General features: G+C 39.3%; 1 protein-coding gene across 1 annotated transcript in view; it reads left to right on the forward strand.

The window, feature by feature from the left end:
• Positions 1-903: 903 nt before the first annotated feature.
• Positions 904-27,270, forward strand: part of SFMBT1 (Scm like with four mbt domains 1) — a 32,900-nt gene continuing 6,533 nt past the window's right edge. The window contains exons 1-14 of the mRNA XM_010168577.1: positions 904-1,060; positions 7,558-7,652; positions 11,954-12,194; positions 12,640-12,728; positions 13,625-13,871; positions 15,441-15,538; positions 16,539-16,640; positions 17,841-17,991; positions 19,847-19,929; positions 21,368-21,494; positions 22,186-22,299; positions 23,726-23,768; positions 24,998-25,062; positions 26,518-26,657. Coding sequence (XP_010166879.1) covers positions 1,033-1,060; positions 7,558-7,652; positions 11,954-12,194; positions 12,640-12,728; positions 13,625-13,871; positions 15,441-15,538; positions 16,539-16,640; positions 17,841-17,991; positions 19,847-19,929; positions 21,368-21,494; positions 22,186-22,299; positions 23,726-23,768; positions 24,998-25,062; positions 26,518-26,657 — 1,623 coding nt within the window. The 5' untranslated portion in view covers positions 904-1,032. The remainder of the gene's footprint in view (positions 1,061-7,557; positions 7,653-11,953; positions 12,195-12,639; positions 12,729-13,624; positions 13,872-15,440; positions 15,539-16,538; positions 16,641-17,840; positions 17,992-19,846; positions 19,930-21,367; positions 21,495-22,185; positions 22,300-23,725; positions 23,769-24,997; positions 25,063-26,517; positions 26,658-27,270) is intronic.

Genomic DNA, 27,270 nt, shown 5'->3' on the forward strand with positions numbered 1-27,270 from the left:
CAAAACAGACATCTTTTAAGTATGCAGAATGACAGATGATTGTACCTTTAATGAATATTGAATACTTTAAAATGTGTTTTACCAGCCAATATCCAGTAAAATGAACTGCCATAAAAACCAAATAAAATGTTGAGTGGTAAAATATTATAAAATTAAATTAAAATAAAGTACATATCTTGCTTATGTCTTCTTATACACAGTATTAATTGTTTTTTCCCCTTATATAACAGTTTGATAATAAAGAAGCTACTGTGTCATAGCAGAACAGTTTCACTGGTGTCTTCAAGTCCTATTAAAGTGATGAAGTGATGGCTGCTAGGTTGAATTGTTAAGAATCTAGTCAGTTTAAAATGTAGACGTGTATTTAAACTTGTCTTGTAGCTGTTCAAGACCAGAGCTGCAAATTGCCTGAAGGAGCAAATGGCTAAAGTATTAGAAACCCACAGCCTGTGCAGACATTTTGCGTTTATCGTGCTCTTTCTTTGCCAGTACCAGTTTGGCTTTCTTGACTTCAGACATTTTCGTTGGTCCAGATGACAGAGGAGCTGGATTCTTATTTTATCTTGTTCCTAAGCCAGGAGTTGGTTAGTTCCCTGCTTCTTTAGCCTTGTAAAGGGTTGAAGGAGCTTTTGAGAGGGGTGGATTTGTTGGGGGGGGTTGAAGAGATGTTGAAAGTCAGCTTTATAATTGGCTGATTTAAGATTAATTTTTTTTTTTCTGGAATCAGTTTGGTCTGCAGGTGAGGAGTGTGGAATAGCTAAACACACATAAACACAGTGAGGTGCCTTTATTTACTTTAAGGTTTTTGGCTTGTTGCTGGAGTAATGCTTTTAATGTATCTTAAAAGTAGTTAAAATCCAATAAATATTTTCTTATTGGTTGTTCCTTTTAGGTTTTTTCCAGGATCCCTTCTTGAATGTCCTGGTTGACAACAGAATTGAAGGTGGGAGACAACTTATGACCACCAAACTGTGACAGCCTCGGATTCCCCTGCTTCTGGCTGCTCAAAACAACCACTGGGCTACTGTGGAGATGAATGGAGAACAGCAGTATGATGCAGGTAATAGTTCAGCTGAGCTCCCTGGCTAATGATTCTCAAAAAAACTTGGCAAGCAAGATGCAACAAATATGAGCACAGTGAATGCTTCATAGTGCATGTGTCTGATGCTGTGTACTGTATACAGGGAGAAACTGAAATTCCAGTGACTGCAAGTTAGCTTCTGGCTACAGGGTTTATGTTTGTTATTGTTCTGTTTCAAAAGGAGGGTGTGTATCCTTGGCTTAAAGGAGAACAAACTCTGACCCACCTTAGTAATTGTGTTTTTAAGAAACTGTGTCTTTCCTCTTCATGGTACCACTACAAGATGGGCTTATGAAAAGCTTGGTGGCTTTAATACTACTGTTTTAAAGGCATTTGTCTGTCAAAATGGTTGATATTATCTTGTTCTGTCCTTGTCTTCATCTTGTTCTTAATATTTTGACAAGGTTGTGCTGCTGGTTTCAGAAGTCAGATAACTGAAGCTGTTTGCTGCCATTGTAATCTATTCTATTTTTTCTGATGTGCCTTGGTGTGCCTGCTTGGGATATCAACTCCTAACCTGCTGCAGAGCGGTATATTATGATAAATTAGCTCAGGTTTTGGTTCACCTTGAAACACCAGGCTGGGAAGAGTGTTGGTCTGGGATGACTGGGGATACTAACAGCTTTCTGAAACAGTTCTGGGATTGTACACTCTTGTGGAGGTAGGGACCATCTGTTTTTCTGACTTGCCTGCTGTGGTTTGTTCCTTTTTCTTGAGGAAGTCTCTACCTATAGTCTTGGTACTGTTAATAAAAGGTAAATTTTAATGTGTAGTTATCAATGTAAACAATTGGACTAGGATTTTATCTGAGTATTACTTTCCTTTGGTACTTGTCCAACAAGAAGCTCTTCTCACAGGACAATTCACTATTCGTAGTTTTTTGTACCTTTACTTTATTGAAGTCTAATTGCTGTCAGTGTTACTGAACAAATGTTAAACATTATTTTAATCTATAGAGCTTTTAGCAGAATGCTATCATCTGCTTTATGATGCTGAAATATGCTTTTTGATTATTAATTATAGCCAATCAGTCAAGTTCTTGTCAATGTTATATCCTCAAATAAGCAAGAAAAAGCAGCATGTACAAGTATGCAGAGTGTCTCCAGGCACATGCAAATACTGTTTCCTTTGCTAATGGAAACTGCTGACTTCTGTCGGGTAGTGTAAGGAAGAGAAGAGGCTTTGAGCAGCTGAGAAGAACGGTAAGGAGATGTACACCTGGTCAGTAATGGGGTGCTAACAGGCTGATGGCTGATAGCACATCCCTCTGTACTAAAAACTTTATTAACATTTTCCATCTTCCTCAAAAAGTATCAGAGGTCACAGGGTCCTCTCTGTGCTTTTGGAATATCTGGGAAGGGTTTGATACTGACTTGAAATTACTCAGCAGCTATTTTCCTGAGCATCCTTTTTGTGCCTGGTTTGAGTACAGGTGCCTGTGAAAAGCAAACGGTAACCTAAGAGAACTTGACTTGCTGAGTTCAAAGATAGTTTCCAGCAAATGCTACCCATGTAAACATAAGCACATTGGTTTTGTTGTACCCTCTAATACTGTTTCCTGAAGTGCTTTGAGTTAGACCAGTCCCTAGCACTACTGGAATATTCCTTTGCATTCTTCGACTAGTGTAATTTTTTCCACTTGATGATTTTTAGCAGTTTTTGAAGATTCACCTCTGTCTTTTTGGTTTTTACGTACAGGCTTTCTGCCTACAAGAACCCAGACAGTGGTCAAGGTTGTTGGTTGTGATGCTCTTCTACACTATGAAGGGAAAAGACAACTTTCATTCTTGTCACAGTCTTTATCAGCTGCTGAAATTTCAACCTATCTTTATTTATTCATGGCCTTGCAGCTGGTATAGATGGAAAAGATTAACTGTTATTAAAATCAGATTGAAATATATCTAAGTTTCAGGGTGAGAAACCTTTAGGTTAGCCTTAATTGAAGGTCATGCAGACTTCAGTGTGATGTCCTTAAACGTCCAATATGACAGTCTTCAACTGAATCACATTAAAGATGCATGAAAATTATTTGCAGTCAGAATTTAACTCCAATCCAAAGATCAAAACAGTCTGGTGTAGACTGTTTCCACTGCGGGTATTTTTAAAGGCTAATATCCTTAATATTTCACTACCTTCTTGTGCCCAAATGATACAATTCAGTATTTTTTTCTTTCCTTCCTGTATGTGTCAGAGAGCAGCAGGACATAGTTCACGGTAAAATTCAGAAAGGAGGAGTTAGTGCTCACAATAATGCTAGTAGAAATAGTGATAAATGGGAAGTAATATACCTACATAGGAAGCTTCTACTATTCTTAGACTTTTCTCACCTCCAGAGCGGATGAGCCTTCTCCACAGAACCTCTGTAGGACACTTCTCAGATTTTACTTGAGAAAATCTTAGCTTGATTTGAAAGCTTTACTGACAAAATCTAGTTGTATGGTGAGGCCACAGAGGTGAGACTCGTATCTGCCTTTGCCAAAGTTGTGCTTTGCCACTGAGCTAATGTGTGGCTCAGTCATCCTGTCTAATATAGAAAAATAAGCCTCTGTAGTAGAAAGCTGAATTCATTTAGGACTTGTAGCAGTTAAGGATATGGGAAGAAAGAGAGAACACCCATATATGTGCACCTATGCAGCATTAGATTAATAAATGGTGCTTTAGGTTTAAGCGGATTAAATATGGTTTTGCTTGTTGTCATCTGTCTTATTAATTTGCAAGTTTTCTCACAGTAGTGAGAATTTCTGGTCTAAATATCTGAGGTATTGTTGAGTAGTTTGAACTCAGACTGATCAGGGTGTTTAACACAGACATATGGCCCCTCAGGAATGTAGCTGCATTAAACTCGTCCTCGTTGTATCCGGGGATCTGCTAACCCGCAAGGATAGTGCTGTGCAATAGGGTCTTGGAAAAAATACCAACAGACTGGATCAAAGGCTTGATTTAAACAGGACCTGCTCTGCTGCAACTGTCCTGCCAATAAAACCACAGAGGCGGGTGGGGTGTGCGGTTGGGTTCTGACTCTCAAAGATTTCCAGCTAGCGTGACCCTTACCAGAGGGATGGTCCTTCTCCACACTCTTGGAGTGCTTCTGCCTTCAGATGCTGAATAACAGACACTTGGTTTCTGAGGTTTTCTCCATGGGTTATGTAGTCCTACCACGTGCCACAATTAAAAAACTAATTTACTGCTCTCACTATGAAACCTCATACAGCATTTTTGCTGGGAGCTTTATTCAATGAGCTTTTCATGTTCCACATGGATTCGGTCAGTGCTGCGCTAAATAACCTGGAATGCTGTGGCAGGGCGGCGCATGGGAAGCAGCAGAGAGATTTGTGAAACCCTGTAGCTACGCACGGCCCTCAGCTGTCGGGCTCCTAAGGAAGGAAAGCACCTGAACTCCCCAGCTCTGTGTGCTCGGTGGTTGAAGTACAAGGCTAATCACCTCGTATCATTTAATTGTAAAACCTTAGTCAAGTGTAACAAAACAATAGTAAAGTGTAAGCACAAGCTGAGTTGAACTCTTACGAATGAACCGAACAACAAAAGTGTTCGGTGCTTTTTAAAAAAGTTTTTAAAAAATTCCCTCTGACTCAATGAAACTCCCTAAAATAAAGTGGGAAGAACATTAAATTTGAGTATTGGACAGGAATTTGTGATTTTTATTTTAATTTGTTTTCTTATGAAAAATGAGTAGCAAGAGAGCTTCTGGGTGTGCTGCTGAGATTTGGGCATTGAATGGTACAAAGCAATCTGAGCTTCTCACTGCAGCACAGACCTGGAAGGAAACTGCTCTTTTAGATATGAAAACATACAGGCTGCAGAGACCATGGATTAGTGGAGTGACAAAGGACCTGTGGTAACTGATTCAGTTGGGAACGGGTTTTAGCCCTAATGATAGGCAAAAGGGTAGCTGGAACAGCATGCAAACTGGCTTTCTCAGGAGCTCCTTGTAGCAATTAAGTGTCAACATAAGTTACTAATTGACCCTTTCAGTGTGTTAAGTGACCTGTGCCTCATTTAAGGAGCTTAACTGCCCCTTAGACAGTTATCTGATGATAACATGTTATTGAAGACTTGGTGCTGCAAGCGGCTTGGTAAAGAGCAGGGCTGGAAAAACTCAAGATCCATGTAGTATTCCCAGGTCGAGCTACTTGGCTTTCAAACTTGTTAAAAAGCAGAGCAGTCACATTGCTTTAGGTTCCTCTTCAAACAGGAATGCATTAGACATTGCAAGTAGTGCTTTTTACATACAAAGTGCTTTTTGGAGTTGGATGGAAATGGGGTTGTAGCTGCTGTTGAGCAGCCGGGTGCTTTTCAGTGGGAAAGGCTGAGTTGGCTTCCTCTGGGTGGGAGAAAAACCAGACAAAGTTTGCTTTTGGTTTTGACTGACCATAGATGATGTGTTCGAGCTGGTGTTTCTTTCCACTTTGGTTCTGCGGCTGTGAACTTAAGCATTTTTATGGTTATATTAATGTAAAATGCTTTTTTAATGATTTAAGAAATCTTAATCTCTTTTAACAATGTTTTGCAATTAAATTATATTTTTCTTAGAATGACTTGCAGCCAAAGCTTTGATCATCTCCGCCCTGATTGCAAACAACTGTGGTCTGTCCCTTATCCTCTTCACTCCCTCAAAAACTTTTAAATAAAATTTCTTACTTCTGTCTTTCCCTGGGTCTGTTTCTTCAGTAAGTTAAAAATTACCCCCTAAAAGTGATAGTTATATTCAAGCTCTGAATTTTTTGAGCTCTGAGGTTTGTGAAAGGCAAATATAACCAACTGTGGTTGTTTAAAAATAGCAAAATGAAATTGGGTTTGGAGAGATAAGAGCTCCCTGTAAAACAGATACTGTCATCAGCAAACAAAAGCTAGTAGAATATACATTTCTAGATTTGGGGAAATTGTAATTCCTAGAATTACAATGAAAAGTCAAAGATGAGCTTAACAATCAGTTTGAAGATAAAATGAACCTTGAGTATAAATCTTTATACTCAAGATTTGCAGGTTTTTAGATGATTTGACATAGCTCAGACTTTTGGGCAAATATTTGTCTGTCTCTGTTTGAGGTGTAAGGACTGCTGTGGAGCATACTTAGCAGGTTATCAGCATGTCCATGGGTCTGATAAGGGCATGTAATAGTACTTCATTCACTTTTTTTGGACATGTAATATTTCCTACTCAAGCTACTACTCCTTGAAAGAACAGTTACCACCTGTCGTAAGAAAGGCTGAGTGTGTAGGAAATGTTGGTGTCCTGTAACCTTTCCTGACTCTCCCCAGGCTCGGGATACACAGAGATTTCTCTGTTTTCAAATATAAACAAGGTATTGGGTTTCCTGGTACTGAGAGATGGAAATCTCTTGTGTTCATTCATAAAGACAGCTATGGTACAGGTGGTAGAATCAGTCTAAAAGTGAAAATGAAAAGCTTTACTTTTATGTCATATCACTGCTGTCCCTTTCGCTGCTCGACCTGAAGTTGTTGTTTGTGTCCTGAGGTTAAAAATGCTGCTGATGGGAGGTGGGACCCTCCCTGCTCATCCCAGCTCTGCCTGCAGGAAAAAAATAACGTGGCTGCTTGCTGAACTAAACAGAGGGCCTGAAATCCAACCTGTGTTGGTTGTGGTGTCTTTTCAGCAGAGTGGGTTACACGGTGGAGAAAGCAGGAATAGGAGGGAAGTGGGGAAGTGAGCCAAGAGAGAGGGAGGCTGGGGCTGGGGACAGGCTTGATAATAATAATAGCGAATCTAACTAATTTGTAGTGTGGCTCACTGCAGCTGATTGCTTCCCTAACAGCCTGAGTGAGTTGTGAACTGTGGCTTGAGTGGTTTTAATGCATTTTTGCTTTAAATGCACCCAGAAATGAGGTTTTCTTGGTCTAAAGAAGCTGTTACACCTCATAAGCTGGTTTTTTACATGACTAATTTGAGTGTTCTTGATTTCAGTTGTGTCTCAAGCTGTTTTCCTTACAGCTACCCTGAATTCTTCTCTGTGCTTTTGGTGTTTTATAACATCTAAATAAATACTATCTAACTTAAAAAAGAGGGGAGTCATACTGAATTTTTTTTTTTAGTCTTTTTTTCAGACCTCTTACTATCAGTATTACTGGTTCCTGGATGGTTTTTAAGTTGATACGCTGATGATCCAGGGTGCCCAGAGTTTTGAGTCTCTTAGCATTTGTTGATATGGATACAGAAGTCTTCTGCCCACCTTCTCCACTCACAAATTGTAAACGATTTGTGCTTAAACAAAGTCCTCAGGATCTCACTATTTTTCAGACTAAATCCACCTTAAAGTGCCCTTCACATACAAAGAAAGGTTAAATAGCATTGTCTGTGGTTTAAATGCATAACTGAAGTTCATTGCATGCTTCTGTAGTCAGTCATTTGGAACTGAAGTGAGTTTTGCTGTGGTTCTTCATAGCCTAAAACTTAGGCCAACAGGTTGCTAAATAGAAGGTGTTTGGCTTCTTTTCCAGATGCTGGTTCCAGTGTGGAAGAAATGGAATTCAGTTGGGATGAGTATCTAGAAGACACAGGAGCAACTGCAGCCCCCCATGGATCCTTTAAACATGTGAGTAAGGGAGTGTGTGTTTTGATGCACTGAATGTTTAGGGTTTCTTTGAATGAGTTGATGCTCTCAAAACCGGCAAACTAACTAGAATCATGTTTCTTAGAGTAATTAGAAGTGAGGTATTTCACCTTTTTATTATTGTTTCTTGTCTTCTTCTCTGTACATGGCACAGGGTAATCCTGTATTTTCAGGATTAAATCAGCAGAAAATCAAACTGAGGTCTGTTCACAGAAGGATCACAAAGCATTGTGAGTCCAAAGGTAACCTGCAGAAGTTTTACAGAAGTGCAAAACATTAAAGAATCTATTAAAATATGGCAGTTGTGTTATTAGTAAGATGCACAGTAAATGTGGAGTTTGCAGAGGCTCTTCCATATGCTGGGATGTAATTGTAAGCTTTTTGTTCAAAATCAACATTCGGGTATCTCGTTTCTGAAGAGGAGAGGCCTGTGCTTGCTTTATTTTCTGTTAGTGTAATGAGGCTGTAGAGTGATGATGGCCGTGCAGCCCACACTGAGGGAGCAGTATGGAATTGGAGCAGTGGCATTGTGCAGTAGTGCGAGGAGCGGGCTGTCTGCTCCTCTGGTGTGGTTTACCTTATGTGATCTCTTTTAAAGAAGCTTGCTATCATAGCTCAGACATTGTACAAACTAATTGTAATGCCAGCTTTAAGGCATTAAGGCCAACTGAATTAACATTGCAGCCGTATTTTGTTAGTTGGCAGAAGACACGCTTTGAATGACTTTGTTACCCCTGCACTTCACTCTTTGCCAAGTGAGCTGTGTCAGACAAGAGGTCTGATTGCCGTGGCTGTGGTCAGTAAAAATACAATTAGGTTTAAAAAAAACCCCAACACAATTTGTATTGTTATTATTCCCTGTGTGTGTAGAACACGGTGCAGTTTTGCTGGTGCAAGTAATACTGTCCCGGAGAGTGCTTCAGTGAGCAGGCGTGGGCGAAGCCTGCCCATGTCACCCAGCCTGGCGGTGTCACCCAGCCTGACAGTGTCACCCAGTCCTTTTCTGCCACATTGGGTGTCCTCTTGTGTGCAGCACAATGGAGGGGTGGGCTTGAGGAGCTGGGCTGGCCACGCTCCGCACCCCAGCATGGGAGCTGGTCTGGGGACACAGGGTGCCAGGAACACTGCACAGGTGGTTGTGACTGCATGGGATAATAGATGCCTGCGTGTTCAGAAGGGGAACCGTTGGGTGTTTGCCAGCAAAGATCCCTTAGAATTTGTCTGGAGGCCAATTTTTGATGTTCTGTGTAATAAGCTTGGCGTAAAATTTTGGAAAGTTAACGCTGACACTAAATTGACAGGCAGAGAGAGGAGCATATTTACAGCAGCGTCACATCACCTAGATCTTGCTCTTAATAGAAATTCCATAGTGCAAGGTCACACGCTCAGGATTTCTGCTGTCTGTTGGAAGGCAATGGTTTGGAAAAGGAAAAGGTAGAGGAGGAGAACCTCAGTGCCTCCCAGTGGATGGTGAGGAGGTGACACCTCCTAGACACCTGGTGACAGCCTGTCTAGGTGACGAAACCCTAAAAAAATGTTAGTGTGATTCCAGGATGCATCAGGTGAGAGAGTTTCAGTGGCGAGCGTATAGGCACTGGTGTCTCTGTGCTTGTGACTGGTGGTCCCTCTGGCTGGAATGTGTGCGGCGCTAGCTGCTTGACTTGATTGACTCATTTTTGTAATTCATCATTGGGAGAGCTAAGAGGGGATTACTTTTGTACTCTCAAAAAAACAGAGGGGAAAAAAACTTACGCTGAAGAGTAGTATTGGCACAAGAGCAAAGTGACTTGTATTAAAAAAATAATTAATATGAATAAATTTTAGATGGAAGCTTAAGGGTTTTGTTTGGTTCTTTTTAAATATTGGAGTAGTGAGACTGTGACCAGCTTCCCATTATGAGCGATGTGTAAGAAAAGCTAACCCATGTTCTAGGAGAGTACATAGTCAGGTTAAGAAAATGTAATCTGTGGTTACACACCCTGTGTCAGCAAAGAACTAGACTTGCTGGTGGGAGGGAGGACTTTTTTGTATTTGTATGCTTATATTAATTCTGAAAGTTTTGCTCTTGCTATGAGCAAGGCGCATTGGAAAATGTAAGCTGCTTCCTCAAATTAAGCGTGTTCTAATGTTTAATTTGTTTCCATTTCAAAATTAAACAATATTGAGATCAAAGTGACTGTTTTGCCTACAATCTAGCAGGAAAAAGAGCTTACCAAAAACCTGGAGCTGCACTGGATGCCAGTGCTGCCATCCCACCCTCAGTCTAAATGTACTTTCTCTAGAACTGTTGAATGCTCTTTTTTAATTCCTTTCTGCAATTTATATATGTCTCTAAACATATATTAAAAATAAAGTAGTGTTCAGCATCCTCTGAACACGTGTTTGCTGCGTGTTCTTGCATGCTCTCAATACTTTTTGTCTGTTCTTTGACTTTATCTCCTTCTGAGCTGAACGAGATCCCCAGGTCTGAACTGTGGCATGGCACAAAGCGGGGGGATAGTACTCGATGGGGAGGGGGGAGCAGGGCTCAGAGCTCCTGAGCAGTCCTGTCACTGGCCGTTCAGGGCCATCTCAGCTGGCCGTATGTGTAGCAGGTAGCTCCCCCTCTCAGACCCACCTCTCCAAGGAAAATACTCTCGGAGCTCATCCATAGCATTTCCTGCTAGTCAGCCTCTTCCACTGAGTGAACCAGCCTTAAGAAACCAAGTTTTGCACTTTAAACCACTGAGTGATGTCGTCTTGCCCAGCTGCCAGGAGAGGGTGCTCACTTCTTGGTCTCTGCTGTATCCACCGGGGAACATACGTGACTGGTAGAAAAATTCACCTGACTCCAGGGGAAGCTCCAGCTGTTCTTGTTTTCGTTGAATGCAGCTCTCTGCCGGGAGGCTTTGCTGCAAGTTTGGGCATAGAGAGCTGCACAGATTTCCCAATTCCTCAGACTCTGTGTCGAGCTCATGGCCTTTCTTCCAGGGATCAGAACATGTAGTCTTTGGTAATAGCTCTTCAGCAAGGCAATTATCTTTTTGAAGAGATGACCTCTGTAATATCACTTCAAAACATCTGCAGGTATTGGGTCCTGCTGATTTTGTTCTTAAGGAAGGTTTTTTTCTGAGCAAAGGGTATTAACCTAAAGGATGAGAACAGTTAACAGAGGCATATGCTTTTCTTTCTGATGTGGTTCTCTTAGTTTTATTTTTAGCAAACCAGTATGTGCTGGCTGATGAGACTATAATAGCTATGGCAGTTACTGAACCGTCGGCGCACAACTGATAATAAATAACCCAGAAAATATCTACTGCATCTGCATCATACTGAAAACCTTTGTTGCAGTTGATTCAAAGAAGAAATGAAACTTGGGACCACTTAAAAAAGAAAACACCAGTTACATTCAGCTGAGAACTGGGGATCGACACGTTAGATTTTTAATTAAGACTGAGGCCAGGAAATTAAGTGTAGCTCAGAAACATACTGTAGTGAGAGCAGAGCAGGGTCCTTCTGCTCTTTCAGGAGTGTTTGAGCTCAGAGAAGTTAGGGATATGAGAAACTTAAATGCTTTGCTTTCTCTTTTTATGTTTATACTTTAGAATCTGAGTCCTGTGCAGTCAGATTCCTTACCTGCACACAACACACACAGAGCACACGATGTCAGGTGCTTTATTGTTGTCAAAGTATGAGTTCACTGGAGAACAAACACTGTGTATGTTCTATACAATTTATGTAGCAATGCTACATATGGAATTATTTAGGTTCGTAGATAGAAACATTAAAATTCCTTGTTCTGCAATTTGTGCAGTTTCATGCCTCCTTAAATGAGCGTGGTGGAAGAGAGAGTGGTTATCGACAGCTAAAGCACATGTATGTACTTCAAACAGGCTTTTTGTCCAAAGATGTTGAAAGACACAGTTTAACACAAAAAGTCAAAGTTCTGTTGCTGAGTTTAACCTTTAGATTTGCCTAGCTTGACAGCTCAGCTGTGAGTTGGAAAGCCTTTCAGTGATGGGTGAGGTGTTGTCCAGGGCAAGAAGATGAATTGCAAGATACTGATTTAAGGTTAAAAAATACTCTGAAATGCAAAGGAGATTTCATTAGTGATGATTCTGTGTGCATTCCAGTTTGGGTCACATAACAGGTGAAGTTGTTTCTCTGAAGAGACTGGATAGCATTTAACATTTGGCTTGAGGTTTTTTGCTAATGAATACATCTAAATTGTTCCCCCTGTTGTTCCATGAAGTTTCTGGAAGGTGGTCAAACATGATGGTTTTTTTTCTTTTTTCTTTTTTTAGGTGGATACAAGTTTGCAGAATGGTTTTGCCCCTGGTATGAAGCTAGAAGTTGCTGTCAAGTCTGACCAAAACACGTACTGGGTAGCCACTATCATTACTACCTGTGGGCAGCTGCTCCTGTTGCGCTACGATGGTTATGGGGAAGACCGCAAGGCTGACTTTTGGTGTGATATCATGACAGCTGATTTACACCCCATCGGCTGGTGTGAGCAGAACAAGAAGATTCTCAAAGTGCCTGAAGGTATTGGCTCCGTATGCAGAAGCAGGGAGTACATACAAAAGTGTGCTTTTGTCCTTTGGAAGCCTGGCAGGTAGTCTTCATAATTGCTGTTATGTGCAGGTGGTATTGCTGTGATTACAAGTGGAAGTTGTCTGCCATGTTCTGAAATCCTGTGACTTCCAGTAGGAGATTGCTCTTTCACCAGAGAAGATTTAGCTTAATTTCAGAACTGGACTTATTTATACAGAGGCTTGTGGTTATCTTAATCATCGCCCACCAAATTCTACTGCTTTGTCGTGTCCTTTAAAGATTTTGTTGTTGTTTATTTTCTTTTACGATGTTACTGGTGAGTGTATGGCAGATTCTTGTGAATTAGGCAGCACAAGGGTGTGCTAATGTCTTGTTGTCTGAATGATCTTTAACTGGCAGGAAAAATCACTGTCTGTCTTCTTCACTTTTCACTTAGGTATCAAGGACAAGATACCTGACCAGGAGGAATTCCTTCAGCGGGTGCTGAAAGGAGCATGCAGTGCTCCTGCCAACCTGCTGGAGGGGGTAAGTGCTGCAGTGTGCTGCATCTTGGGTTTTGTCTTGACTTTCCCCTTTGTCATTAAGGGAACTCCAGATTGTCAGTTCAATTCCTTTTTTTAAGTTTAGGGAGCATTGTAGTATGCTGCTGACCTTGAAATTCCACTATCTCGTGTTTCCTATTTACAGTATTTAATTTTGATAATATTGTTCTGAAACATATCTGTCACTGCAGGTTTGGGCTGCTCATTGATCCTATCAAAAGAAAGACTTTTTTCAAACACCCTTAGGTTTCAGTCTTCCTTCTATTCTGTTCCTCCTTCATACAGCTTTAAGGAAATAATCCTTTATTTATCTAGCTTTCTTGTCCCCTTTCTCAGTTGACACCTTTACTTTTAAAGGGCAGGTTATTTTTTCACTTAAATCTTGCATCTTTGCTAGCAAAGAAACAATTTTTTATCCCCTCCTCTGCACTTAAGACAATATTTGCACCTCGTATCAGTGTCTGGTTGTAAAGTACAGAGCATTTTTTTTTAATGCCATTGACATTGTTTTTACAACGAATGTTTCTGTGTTTGTATGTTTTCTGCCTAGTCATCTTTGTATGCTAGATGACTCACTTAGAGATTACTAATGTTTTCTTCAAACCTTGAATATGTAAATGACAATGCTTCTGAAAACGATGACGAGGACTGAAGTGAAACATGTGACTGTATCTGTAGGCAATGCAGAAGCTCTGATGCAAGCACCAGCGATTCTAGACATTGTCATTTCTGTTGTCTTGTGTTAGTAAGGGTTCTGTATTTCTTTACTTCTGTGTTCATACTTTATTTATGCAAAAGGAATGTGTGTAAAGAAGTGGAAGTATGGGATTTGTTTTTTTTTCTGATGTACAGAATAATTCATTTGTGTTCTTTTTGTAGCTTCACAGAGGGAAAAATCCGTTGGATCTCATTGCACCAGGCTCCCGACTAGAACTGCAAAACATCCGGGATTCCCTGGAAGCCTGGATAGTCAACGTGGTAGAAAATGTTGGTGGGAGACTTAAATTGCGATACGAAGGGTTGGAGGATTGTGACAAATTCGACCAATGGATATTCTACTTGGACCCTTTCCTTCATCAAGTGGGGTGGGCAGCTCAACATGGATATAGCCTGCAACCGCCTTTAGGTACTTCAAAACATGTAGCTTTTATATGGTGATCAGAGGCTAAAGACTATTGCTGCTGCTTTGGTGGTCTAAACCTGCCTTCTGGGTGCATACGGTCAGTTTGTGATCTGGCAAATGTCATACCTAATGAAGTGTAAGTGAAAACACCAGTAAATAGTGCTACAAGACTTTTACCCACTCGTTCCAAGTTGCTGAATGGTTTTGGCTGTCAAAACTTTCCACCTGTTTGTGGAAAGGAAGGAGCTGAGGAAGTGATTGCCTTCACAGTTACTTTTGGTAGGTTTGTATCCTGGGTGGGGGGAAAGTCATCTGTTTTTGAAGTACTGCTCAACAGGAGCCTTTTGCAGCTGGGACTCCCAGGTCCACTGGGCTAAGTAAAGAGGTATTTAGACAAGGCCTTACTTAGCCAAAACCATTTAGCAACTTTTGAATGAGTGGGTGAAAATGTTCTTAAAAACGGATGCCCACAGAGTGAGTGCGTGGAAGCAGAGGTAGAGAGGGTGGGACAGATTATCATTTTTTCCAGCCTTGTGCATGTCAGGATGGGTCATCAAAGAAGTGGGGCGTAAAATGGCTGAAACACAGTTGAGCTGAGCAGTGATGTAACATGTTTATGAGCTGAGCACTGATGTAACGTGTTTCCTAATGAGGAGAAGCCTTGGAATAAAACTGGAAAATGTTGAGCATTTACCCCAAAGTCTTTCTGCAAAGGCAGGTGTACATCTACGGTTCTGGCACACTCTGTGCTATTAGTAGGGGAAGTTCAGATTGTTTAGAACAGTTGTTTTTGTTGTGAGGTTTTTTATAGTGTTTTCCCCTTGCAGCAAGAAGAAATCATGCTGAAGAAAACAAAACAATTTCTGTTTATTTAAACAGACTGAGCGTGCTGCTTTTGCTAGTGCTTGAGCAATCTCTGCTGAAGTCAGGATTGTGAACAGGGAGACGCCAAATCACTGACAGAAACAAGATGAGTGGATTCCACAGCACTATTTGAGTGAAAAATGGCTTTTAAAAATATTGGTTAGCTACTAGACTTGTTTCCTTTTTATGTCTACATAAGAGCCTGTGATACACTCACAGACTTCACTTCAGGGATCCTTTGTGAGTGGTAGTGTTGGTACAAGTAGTTCATCTACTATCAGAGAACTGTGTGGTTTGCAATTACAGATGCTATAAGAATAACTTATGTAACTGGGACAGAATTGTGGAACATTCATTGAGCTTTCTGCTTGCTTAAGCATAAAACAGACTAGCATTATCCAGGTAGGATTTGTTTTCTGGTCATACATCTCTCCAGAAGTTTTCCTTGGTGTTGATGTAACCTACATTTTCTCAGAAAAAGTAGACTGAGCAGCATATGAGTGATATTGCTGCTTGACTTCAGCCCCTTGTTGTAACACATCCAAATGTCTAGGAAAACAGTAAGGTTTTTAAGAGGAAGGTATTTGCACAGATTCTGAACAAATGTGAATTTAGCACTTGGAGGAGCACAAATCAAACTGTTTTCTGAGGGAAAAGAAGAAGAAAGAAGAATATGTCATTCTCTGTTTTCCTGTCTTTTTACTCAAGCCATTAGGTCTTTGAAGAGTGAAGCAGATTGGCAAGAAATCCTGAAGAAGGTGAAAGAGGAGGAAGAGGAGTCATCAGTTCCTACAGATCTCTTTAAGGTAAAGCTTAATGCATTGGAAAATATAATGAAAATGCTGCATTCCCAAGAAATGATTCAGGGAAGTTGGTCACTGTTGCTGAAACTTCTTAGGCTGTTCTGGTTTTGTTTTTAAATTTTTTTTTAAGTTAGACAACGCACCCGTCACAAGTATGTGAGCCATTAGTTGTTATACTGGGAAAAATCCTTGGTTCTGATCCTCTATAATGGCATCTTCAGTTGTTCACCAGCTGGTCTTAAGGATTACTGTCCTTCTAGAATATTGCAGGGTATACTGCAGTCTCTCTAATTGTGTGAGTACATTGCAAAGTTTAATGTGTAACACCTAATCTGTAACCTGATAAGGTCACACATGCTGTATAAGGTGTCCTGTTACATCCTCAGTATTAGCAAATGTTACTAAAGTGTCTGAATTTAAATATACGTGAATTAAAATTTAAAGAAATCTTGACACATTTTGAGAAGTAGGAATGTAGATTTAGTCCTTCAAGTTCATATTTCATTTTTCTCAGCTTTGTTTGGACCTATAAGCAGAGTAGAACAGGAGATGCTGTTGCCCTTGAATGTATTGTGTCATATACAGAGCAGGGTATACATTATTCTGGAACAGAAGCCGTGTCTTGAGGTTTTTGTTAGGTTGAAAATTGAGACTTTAATAGTTCTCTTTTAGATTAGCTCATGATGAGTGCTAAAGGTTAGGGGAAAAAAAACATTTCTATTGAATTACCAGACCACCCTGTATTGTGAAGTCTTGCTTCTGTGTGGAGAGTATCAGAGGAGGAAATCTTTGGGACTTAATTTCCTAAAACTCAAAGAAAGCTGTCAGTCTCAGCATAGTTGGCCTTTTCTCTTGGCTATAGAGAGATTGCTGGTATTCTGACATGTTTATTTCTTAGAATGAACTAATAAAAACCTCAAGTTGTCCTTTTCAGTAGAATTACATAAGGAACATCTTTTTGATGGAGATAGGCAGGTAATCACTCTGATACTTCATTTTTCAGGATAAACCTGTGATTGGAGTGCATTCATTCTCTGAAGGCATGAAGTTAGAAGCTGTGGACCCAATGGCTCCTTTTGTAATCTCTCCTGCTACAGTTCTCAAGGTACTAGTGTTCTTTAACTTGTCCTGTTAAGATTCAAATTGCTACTTCTCTTCTTAAAATGCTCAGGAAATTCTCATTAATTGGTTATCTTGAAATCTTGAACTAGTTTTCAAATTAAGTATTTTGTTTGTCTCCCTTACGGGACAGGATGCAAGACAAAAAAATAAATAAACTGCTAATGCTGAAGACATGAGGAAAGTTCCACAAAGATACAAGCTCAGAAGGTCAAATGACTGAAATTGTCAAACCCAGATTATTAAAATTAGATATAATCATCATAATCTAAGTATCCCCTTGAAGATAGGTTTTGGAGTTTTGCTTTTGCAATAGTTAATATCACTACTCTGTACAAGCTCTGATGTTTAAATACCCTTTTTTTCAAACAAGGGCCCATACATGAATTTAAAAGTTGAAACGAAAACTCCCCAACATAATCTGGTTTTGAGCGACTTCTATCTTCCTGTTTTAGTAAATAGGTGAAAGGTTCTAGAGAGACCTACTTTGATGTAGTAAACCAAAATGTTGCTGTACAACATAAAACTTGGACATACTTTTAAATCTTCTTTTATTTTCCAGGAATTGTTGCTTTTTCTTTAGGACAGATAGTACCTCAATATGGTATCTTACTTTTTGGTGATCTCTCTCTTAAACTCTAACATACAGTTTCTTCAAATAAGATGCTCAGTTATTACTAAAAAGGTGCAACCAGTTCCATGCAAAGCAAAATAATTTCCTTGGTATTTTCTTGTCATGCTCCTAGTTACTTCAGGAGTGTAGTGGTTTTACTTGTGACAGTCCATCCTAGGACACAGTTCAGCCTTGTTGAAATAAGCAGTTTTGTTATTACAGAATGGTAATAAGACCAGAAACTCTAATTTCTCTGCATTTTTCATAAAATTTCATACAGCACTAGATCACCTGATTTTTTAAGTGCTCATACATTGTATTTTATTATTACCTCTTTTTGTGAAGTTTCCAGATAATGTAGGTGAGTCCTGCTACTTTATGAATCCTATAGATTTTCTTTAATTTTATCTCTCTATTTGTTTATTTATTTATTACCCTCACAGTATTTAAAGGTAAAGGGTTTCCACTGTGAAGTGTTGCTGTTTAATAAAGTTACCAAACTGGGGGAGAGGGAGCAGCAGATCAGAATCTGCTACTTACAAGACCACGTGATTCTCTTTTGGCTAACTGCAGGTATACAATGAAAACTTTTTCATGATAGAAATTGATGACTTGAGACCAGAGCGTACAAGCAGCCAGTCTTATATTTGTCATGTCAACAGTGCTGGTATTTTCCCTGTGCAGTGGAGTCTGAAGAACGGCTTGCATCTCAGTCCCCCACCAGGTATGTTTGTGCAAGCTTGTCATGCTTGGTCCTCTTTGAGGGAAGTAGATTGCCAACCCCTAGAGTGCTATGTTTAGGACAACACTTTTGCAAAAGAACCACATGTGGTAGAACAAACAAAGAACAAAAAAGATCACATTCTGAGAAACAGAAGCTTTGAATTAGTGAAACTGAAGTTTCCTGGGTGTATGCCGGGATTAGAGAAGGTGGCAGTGGCTGGGAATGCTGGTCATGCATAAAAACCCGAACACCTGAACGAATGGAGAATGTGTTCCAGGGCTGAAGGCAATGTTGTTTTCAGCATTAATTAACGTGATATCAGAAGCCTATAGTCTTCGCATTGGATTTTTGCTTCTGGTCAAAATGGAGCGTTGTTATTCAATGTCTTACAATATTTTTAGAGTGTCTTATCACTTAGAAATTAATGAAGTTGTTTTTTTTTTTCCAAGGACCTATCAGGCAAGGTAGCAGATTGCTGCAACATTGCTTCAGGACATAAGGGAATTGTAGAGCAATCCTCAGCTATTGAAATATTTATGCATTTTCTCACAATGGAAATGTCAATGGTATTGTAAAACTAGGAACTCAGTACTCTTATTCACCACCTCAGAATTCAGAATATTTTGGTTTAGCTGCTCATGACATCAGAGGAGCAAAGAGCATAGGTGGTTTGTCTCTTGCCTTTCCTTGGGTAAGGTACAAAAAGTGGCTTTGCTTGGCCCAGCATTATCTACAATTTTGCATGCAAAAGATGAAATCTCACTTTCTAGGCATGTGACTGGAGCTGACAAAGATTTTAAGCTTCTCTTCTTGTAGGCCCCCTGGAAATGTTGGGCATTGTGAATTGTCTCAAGAGTCCTACTGGCACTGATAAAACTGAGAAAAATAAATAGGTCCTTCTGTGGTTAGGCTCTCTCTGAAGGGTAGCTGAACTTTATGTTTTTAGATTGTCATCTTACTACTATGTTCTTAGACTACTTTTAAAATTTTGTGTGATTTCCTAAACCCTTATCACAGGCATCTCTTGTAGAGGAGTGCTTCCAAGGTACTACTGGAATAACTGCACAGTTTTCTCCTTGCTAATTTACTGCCAGCCTTAAACTATTGTGGCAGCACACTTCTGCACCCAGTTCCTTTCAGTTACTTGCTTTTTACTAGATCACAGGGAAGCAAAGTATTTCCTCTAAGGAGAATTTAATTTCTCTTTTTCTTGGAGAGATGCTTTGTCTCCTGATTAGACTCCATGTTAAGACTTTCCTTCAAACATGTATGCAAATTTAAAGCTATTAGCAAACTTGATGAGCCTATTAGGACAACTAACTGCTTTCTTTAATGACTTGGTATTTAACATGTGTTTTAGAGAGTAATATGTTGGTATTGAGCACATTTTGGGTGCACTATTTAAAAAAAAAAAAAATAAAAAATTCAGAGCCGACATGACATTGGATGCAGTAATTTTGCAGAAACTTTACCGGAATTTCATCTGTGCCCTGGGAAAAGGGTGCAAACGCTTCCCTGTTTCAATTGCTGCCCTTGTCTGCTTAGCAGATGTACTTGATTCATGCTTCAGATTGGTCTTTGTGAAATCACTTTTAGTTTGATGCCATTTCAAGTCAAAAATGGGAGCCAAGGTGGGGAAGTGCCCAAAGCCCCTCAGCGATGAAAATAAAGAGGCTATCTCAAATATTTGAGAACCATGCTATGGAGTGACCTCAGATGGCTCAGTGGAGCCCTAGTCAGCTGACAAACTTGAATGACCCAAACAGATTTCAGTGATCTATACTTCATGTCAGCTTGAACTGAGTCATTTATTCTCATGCTGTTAAACTAACCCCTTTGCTTTTTCTTCACCTAGGTTATCCTGGGCAGGACTTTGACTGGGCAGACTACCTCAAACAATGTGGTGCTGAGGCAGCTCCCCAGAGCTGCTTCCCTTCGGTAAGGTTCTCTTGCAGAAAAATCTCTCTTCTGTTGCATGAATGACACTCTTGATTCCAGGGAGAAGAACCTTTGCATGCTTTTTATGTAAAGTATCTGTGATAACTAATGGAGTGGAAGAGTTAAGAAAGTGCAAATGTATGTGAACAGTAGTAGGTGCATGCCAGCATCGTAGATAAGTAAGTGGTGGACCAAATGCTTCAGTTGTGATAAAGCAGATTGAAAAGAAAAGAAATGAGTGTGTTGTAAATCTGAGATGTGTAAGAGTCCATGGAATAGTCATAAAACAGTATCAATCCTTGGCCTTCCTGTAATTATGGAAACAGGGCCTTGTAATAGACCTTGTTTTCATTTACTTAGTGTACTCTTTTCAATCTTCCTTCCTTTCAGCTTGAAAAATTAATTCCATTGCATTGATCAATACCAAGTCATCTTAAATTAGTACCAAGTAATCATTTTACATTAATCAGTGCCTGAAATACTTGCTACATTCTGGGCTTTTGTTGGTTCAGTGACAGTATTGCTGTCTCCCAAAGTAGAATACCTTGTCAAGCAGAAAAGGGTACTATTAGCACTTGCCTTCCAATTCCATTTACAATACTTGGGCTATTGCAGTGCTGAGGGGAAGAAATTAAAATGAATAATTACCATTTTTTGAAGAGTGTTACTGGCTATGAATTCTTGTTGCCCTTGGTTCTGTCTTGTAAGCTATGGAATCTTAGAACAGGTCATTGAATTTATTATCCCTTTTCTGAGAAGAGTTGATCACTGTAGGCTAGTTGCAGAATTTGTAATGTATTGATCCTGTAATTATGTTGCAGAGTGGCTCTGGGAAGAAGTCTTCTGTCTGGCTGTGAACTTCTTTAATTCAGGCACTTCAGAGCTGGATAAATACCCATTCTTATGTTTTAGGAATTTTTCAATAAATGGAGACTAAATTGGTGAATAAAGTGAAATCCTGCTTATCCAAAAAACGTAAAATTAAAAGAAAGCTTCCTTTGCTATCTGCCAGAACTCGCTTGAATGAGGCAGGGATGTTTGCATACATAAAATGAATTTCCAAGCTAACATAATAGAACAGAGAGCCTGGTCAGCCTATTTGTCAGACTTATCACTTAGGTAGCAAGCAGCAGAGAATTCCTGGTTGCTTAGAATGCACTCAGTCCTTTCAGTGAGTCTCAGCATCCCTGTTTTTGAGTACAAACATGTTCTTTTCTAGCTCTGTCTGTAGAGCCTTTTTTAACTTAAATCCTTTATAGTTCATTATATTTCTTACTTGTATTCAATGTGCTAATTATCTGAAACATTCTTTGACTGCATGAGTATCTTTCTGTGTTACTCAGACACTGAGACTTTTATGTGTTGCTCCTATTCATGGCTATTCGTATCATACACTGGATATATAGATGGTACTTTAGTGAAGTGCTCTTTTTCCTAGTTAACTTCAGACCATGGATTTAAAGAGAATATGAAACTTGAGGCTGTGAACCCAGTTGATCCTGAAGAAGTTTGCATTGCTACAGTCACCAAATTGAAAGATTCCTACCTCTGGCTTCAGCTGGAGGGTAAGCATCATGATGTGGGGGAGTAGCACTTGCATTGATTCTTCTGTAGTGCCATCATCACACCTGAAGAGTATCTGGAGCAAGTGCACTGCCTGCTGAATGCAGACAGTGTTTCCTCAATGAAAACACAGCAAAAACTCATTTGCATTGTCTACTTCCCAGTTAACCTGGGATGGTAGTGCTTATTTAAGCCAGGAAAAAATGGCATTTGTGCATTGCAGTGTGTCAATGCTAGGCTAGTGCACTGTGTGAAGTGCTGATCAGAGTCTTGGAAAGCAAGAGCCTTGTAACGTTTTTACGGATGAGTGACTTGCATTCTGAGAAGCTTTGACCAGACCTAGGAAGAAAACTTTTAGAGGGGTTCTTCATTAAGATAGAATAGGCCTGTGTCAGCCATTCTCCATTATAATCCCATTTCTTGATTGGAAGTACATCAGCATGCACTTACTATGCACTGTGCATCTTTGCTGAACTGTGGCTGGCAAATTCCCATCTCCAGTCTTTAGAAGGAAGCCAATGAGTTCAGGAGAGAATCTAGTCAATAAAAGAGGATGAATAAACAATTGATATTGTGTTCCAGATACACCATAAGTAAAAGCAACTTCACTGGCAAATGTATAGCAAGCATTAACCAAATTAATTTTTTTATTTTTATGAGTTGTTTCAATTTTTGCTTCTCTAAACTGAACAGGCTCCAAGAAGCCCGTCCCTGACTGTATCGTGAGTGTGGAATCAATGAATATATTTCCAGTGGGTTGGTGTGAGACAAATGGATATCAGCTCAGACCTCCTCGCAAAGCAATAGGTATCAGTTCTGTTCTGTTTGCAGTGGTTAGCTGGGTTGACAGAGATGGCAAGACCTTCAAGAGCAGGCTGCTGCAGAATTACTGCAAGCATCACTCAATTTGGAAACACTCCCCATCTACAGAGAATCTATGCCTTGTGCAACTGTTCCCCTGGCTGTTAGGTCCAGTTGGAATCCATACAACTCCAAAATGGGCAGTGTTGGCTTGAGACCCTTGCACACTGCACGAGCACGTGGAAATGATCCAGTAGTCACAATAAAGAAATCTTATCTGTGTGTATGCACACACACCAGTGCCATGCATATACTTTTGTGTGAGCTGTTCTTGCCATGTGTCTGACCCTGATTGAACCTTTGCACTTAGGCAAGTAAAATTAATGCCGTAACCAAATGGTGTTAAGTGTGTATACATTTTGGAGTTGAAATTAACAGGACTAACTTTCTAAATGGGCCAGATGGTTATGATGCCTTAATGACAAAATGTGGAAAAATAAATCCTACCTATTTTAACTACACTAGTAAGTAGCATAAGATGGTGTCTTCTCTCACCTGTTTAATGCTCTCTGTTTATGTTTAATGGGAGTTGAAGAAACTGAAGAACTTGCTGAATGTTTATTAAGTAAGATAATAACATTGTAAGATTGGAGTGAGCTGTCACTGCAAGTCAAAGCAAGTGAATCTAGTCTGAGACGTGTCTGCGCTGCCAAGGACAGAGAAGGAAGGATGGAGGGAACCTAATTAGAGAAAAGATGCTTTAAAAAAAAAAAAAAAAATCCAGAAGTTTGTTGGGGACAAAGCCTGAAATTGCTGAGAAGGCACATACTGCATTACCTTGTTTAATATTACTACCTGATTGTGAAAACCAGAATTAGCATGTGGAACTGTCAACTGTTGACTTTCTAAGTTGCAACAGTATTTTCCTCCATAGCAATTGGACTAAGTCATATATGTTTCTAACCAGCTGATTTAATTCCATTTTAGTGTCAAAAGGTGTTGCAGTTCCCTGTGCCAGTAAAGTGATGAGTAAGGACTATGAACATAACCTTTGGTTAGGTTTCAGCACCTTTGGGTGCTGGAAAGGAAAGCATATCATTCTTTTTTGACTGGTATTACAGGTAGTTTAAGGTCTATGGTGCAAACAAAGATGCACGAAAGGTGACATTTCCTAGAAGACTGAGGATGTGCATGCCTGATTTAATTAATTTGTAGTGAAAGTTGAAGTAAACCTTTTGGGTTACTTGAAATTACATGGGCCAGCATGTCTCTAGTGTAGATGGTTTAACCGTCTGACACTGACAGGTGACTGAACATAGGTTCTTTTTGGCATACAACTCAGAGGAGATGAATCTAGTATATATTGTACTAGAAGTTTCATTTGTTTGCCTCCTGTACTTTGCTGTTTATATTTTCTTCTTCTTCCTTTCAGTAAACAAGCAGAAAAAAATTGCAGTAGTTCAACCAGAAAAACAGTAAGTAACAGATTTTTTTGCTTTTAATTTTTGTTGGAGTTTGTTTTTTTTCCCTTTTTCTAATTGGTAAAGTATGTTGTCTTAGGGGAGATTTAGCTTTACAGAAGTGCTATAGTGAGGGTTGAGAGATTCCACAATCCATTTATCTTAGCTTTAATGCTGGTAGTTTCTGTTGATGTTGAAAAAGATCTCTTGCACTGCCATAGAAGAAGATAGAATGCATGGAATTTGTTTTTTAACAATGCTAGTGCAGCTCAGCTGAATTATTGAATAGGTCAAGTCATTGAAGTTCTGAGATTAAAATTAATTTTTAAAAGATTGCATTATCTGTGAGTATTGTGAGCATTTAAGAAAAACTATTCATTTAAGAAAACTGATCTTAAGACTATGTTTATAATTTTGTGCTTGAGCTTTTTTTTAATGGTGATTAATTACTGGATTCCTTTTGGTTGTATTCTCTTCTCAAATAATACAGTTTCTATAATGTAAACATTTAGAAAATGTGGTTGCCTTAACATGTAGCTGTGATTTTGCACAGCTGATCAGAAAATTTGGCTTGTGTAAGTGCTGTCATTTAGTAGATGAACTTCAAATAGTTCCTTCCCAGATTAAATTTGGCCCAGACAAGCCAAAAAGGAGAGTTCTGCTGATATCTACAATTCATCTATAAACTCTGTCACGCATATGAAACTCCTTCACGTGAGCCTGTTCAAAAATGGTCAGTGGAATGCCTAACAGTTGGTTTTTTTGACTCTTAAAGCTTTACAAACACCAGATCTGTTAGTTTTCATTGCTCCTAAGATACTGAGCAGACTGTTCTTCCATGTTTTGTAACTGGAATTCTCACCAGAGTACTTGAGTCATTTTGGTTGTATTTTATTTAAAATCCATCTTTTTCAAAATGCATAAGGTAAAACTGTACACTGCCTTGTGCCGTGAAAAGTTAAAAGGAGGCAGAAAATGCAAGGTATTAGCAGTAGCTTTATGTGGTGTGTTTATCAGCATGGTAGCCCATATAATTCAAGTAAGGAAGGATTGCTGGTAGCTGTAGCAGTACAGTAGTCCATTCCAAATTGCATTTGATAGTCCTTGCATGTTGTTATTGTGAAACAAGAGAGGTATGAAAAGGCTGGACCTGAGGGGGGAAAAAAATAATGGTTGGGTTCTAGTAACTGCGAGGTGACTATCCTCACCATCTGTCCCTTTTCCCAATCTTCATTTCCTTTCAGAATTTTGTCTTCAAGGACAGTTCATGATGGACTAAAGAACCAGGAACTGAACTCTTCTGACTCAGGTATTGATCAGAGAGAGCAGGCTAACAAAGACAAAATCCTGTAACAGTTCAGTTGTCTCATCGTTCAGCTGCTCAATACTCTTCTGTTAGGAGAGGGGGGAGGACGAAAGGGTTTGAAGATTTTAATCCCCTGATGATTTGTTGAATTTCAAAAACAAATGAAACAAACAAAAACATAGTTATTTGTATCCTGCAATTGATATGTGCATTAAAGCTGGAAATTAGATTTTCACACCGGAACACCTTCCTCCCAGCAGAGGATATGTGGAGCCAAATGTGTACTGTGACCTATGCAGATGATTTTTTTATTGTCACCTGTTATGTTTAATAATGTTGGGAGAAACATAACAGGCGCGCTGCATCTGTGCTCTTGAGTTAGACTCTAGCTTTGGGAAGCAGGTTTGTCTGTTTTTAATGATAACTTCATCATTATGATAAACAAAGACAGTTCAAACAGTAAACTGCTTTGTGTGCCAGATGGCAAAATCTAATAATTTTCTAAACTGTTGCAAAAATGAATATGATGAATAAGTACATCTGCTGGTGAAACAGTCATACAGATCTATCTGTTTGGCAACAAAATGCCTCTTCTGCTGTTTTCTGTACAGTGAAATGCACAGCTGAAGCTGCACCAAATGCAAGCTTTACAGAAATGATTCGTGCTTGCTTAGCATTTTAATTGGCTTTTAATAGAGTCATAATGTAAATTTGACTTCATTTATTTATCTGCCAGTTATCAACTACTGAATTTTAAATCTTTAAGTGATAGTGTTTCTCAATCAAGGAAAACTACAATACTGCTAGAGTAAAACAATTTTGTGTTTATACACAAGTATCTTGCAATATATATTATTCATAGCTTTAATTTTGGGCAGCATTGAACCATTCAGTAGGTTTAGAAAACTTGATGTCACTTCTTCAAAGTTTACTTCATCAGTTGCTGCATCTTTTGTTTGCTGATTGTGGGAAAAGAGTCTAAAAATGCAAAGCAATGTGATAGTGCAGTTTAGGATAAACACTGGAGAATAACTTTGCCAGTTTCTCTGGTGGCAGGAGTTTCAGAGACAGATAATTACATGACTGGAAAATTCATTCATAATTGCTGTGCAGGAAGTGCTTCTGCTACCAAAAAGTTGGGATTGTCATCTTCTTGCCTGTTCTTACTGGTGTAATACTATGAAGTGTCACACTAGGCAGGAAGATATGTTTCTTTTCTGATAAATTACCAGCTTTATTTCCTATAGTTTGACAATTTGCGTGTGAAGTATGAAAAATATTTTGGCAACTTTGAATAACTAGTGCTTTCATTGCAAATGTGACACTGAAACTACCCCAACTTCATGTCATTCAAGACTTTTTCCCCTCCTTTTTTACAGCAGGCAAAATATTAAGAAGTCATTCTTTGCTGGGGAGGTTGTAGGGTGTCATTTAAATCTTTGCTTTCTCATTTCTCAGTGGTAATTAATGGAAAGTACTGCTGCCCAAAGATCTACTTCAACCACCGGTGCTTCTCAGGGCCTTACCTTAACAAAGGCAGGATTGCAGAGCTTCCTCAGTCTGTGGGACCTGGGAACTGTGTTCTTGTTCTGAAAGAGGTGAGGTGGTTGTGCATAGTGGGCCTGCGTATAGCAGTGTGTCATGAAAGCTAGAGTGTCTCTCTAATTATAGATGGGTAATTAATAAATTTAAGCTGATAATGAGTAAAGAGCGTTTTTAATATAAAATCAAGTATAAATCATGGACTGTTTTACGAATGGCTGGAAGGAATAAAAGCCTCTCATTTATCTGAGTTACAGTCAGCCTTCTACTGCTAAACTTCATTTTAGGTTAAAACAGAGTAACCTGCCATTACCACAATCAAAGGAGTTAGTATCTTTTTATAGCTGTAATAAATGCTTCAATTTTAATTAACAGAATTTAGCTTCACATAATTCCAAAATTCCTTACAGTTTGTGCTGTTGGTGTTAAAACAGAGGAAATACAGATTTTTTTATTATTTTTTTTCAGTAGAAATGGCAAACTATTTTCAATAATTGGAAGGTTAAAAGAATTCTCTGTTTTATAAGTTGGGTATCATTTGTGAAGATCAGATGAAATTGTGGTTTTGCTTTCTAATGTAACTGAGGGAGGGGAAGGGGGAGGAAGAGGCCGTTCTTTAATGCCAAAGAGCCTATTCTCCAGAAGGTGTTGCACAGCAAATTTACAGAT

Source organism: Antrostomus carolinensis, unplaced genomic scaffold, assembly GCF_000700745.2.
Source record: "Antrostomus carolinensis isolate BGI_N321 unplaced genomic scaffold, ASM70074v2 scaffold24585, whole genome shotgun sequence".
NCBI lineage: Eukaryota > Metazoa > Chordata > Aves > Caprimulgiformes > Caprimulgidae > Antrostomus > Antrostomus carolinensis.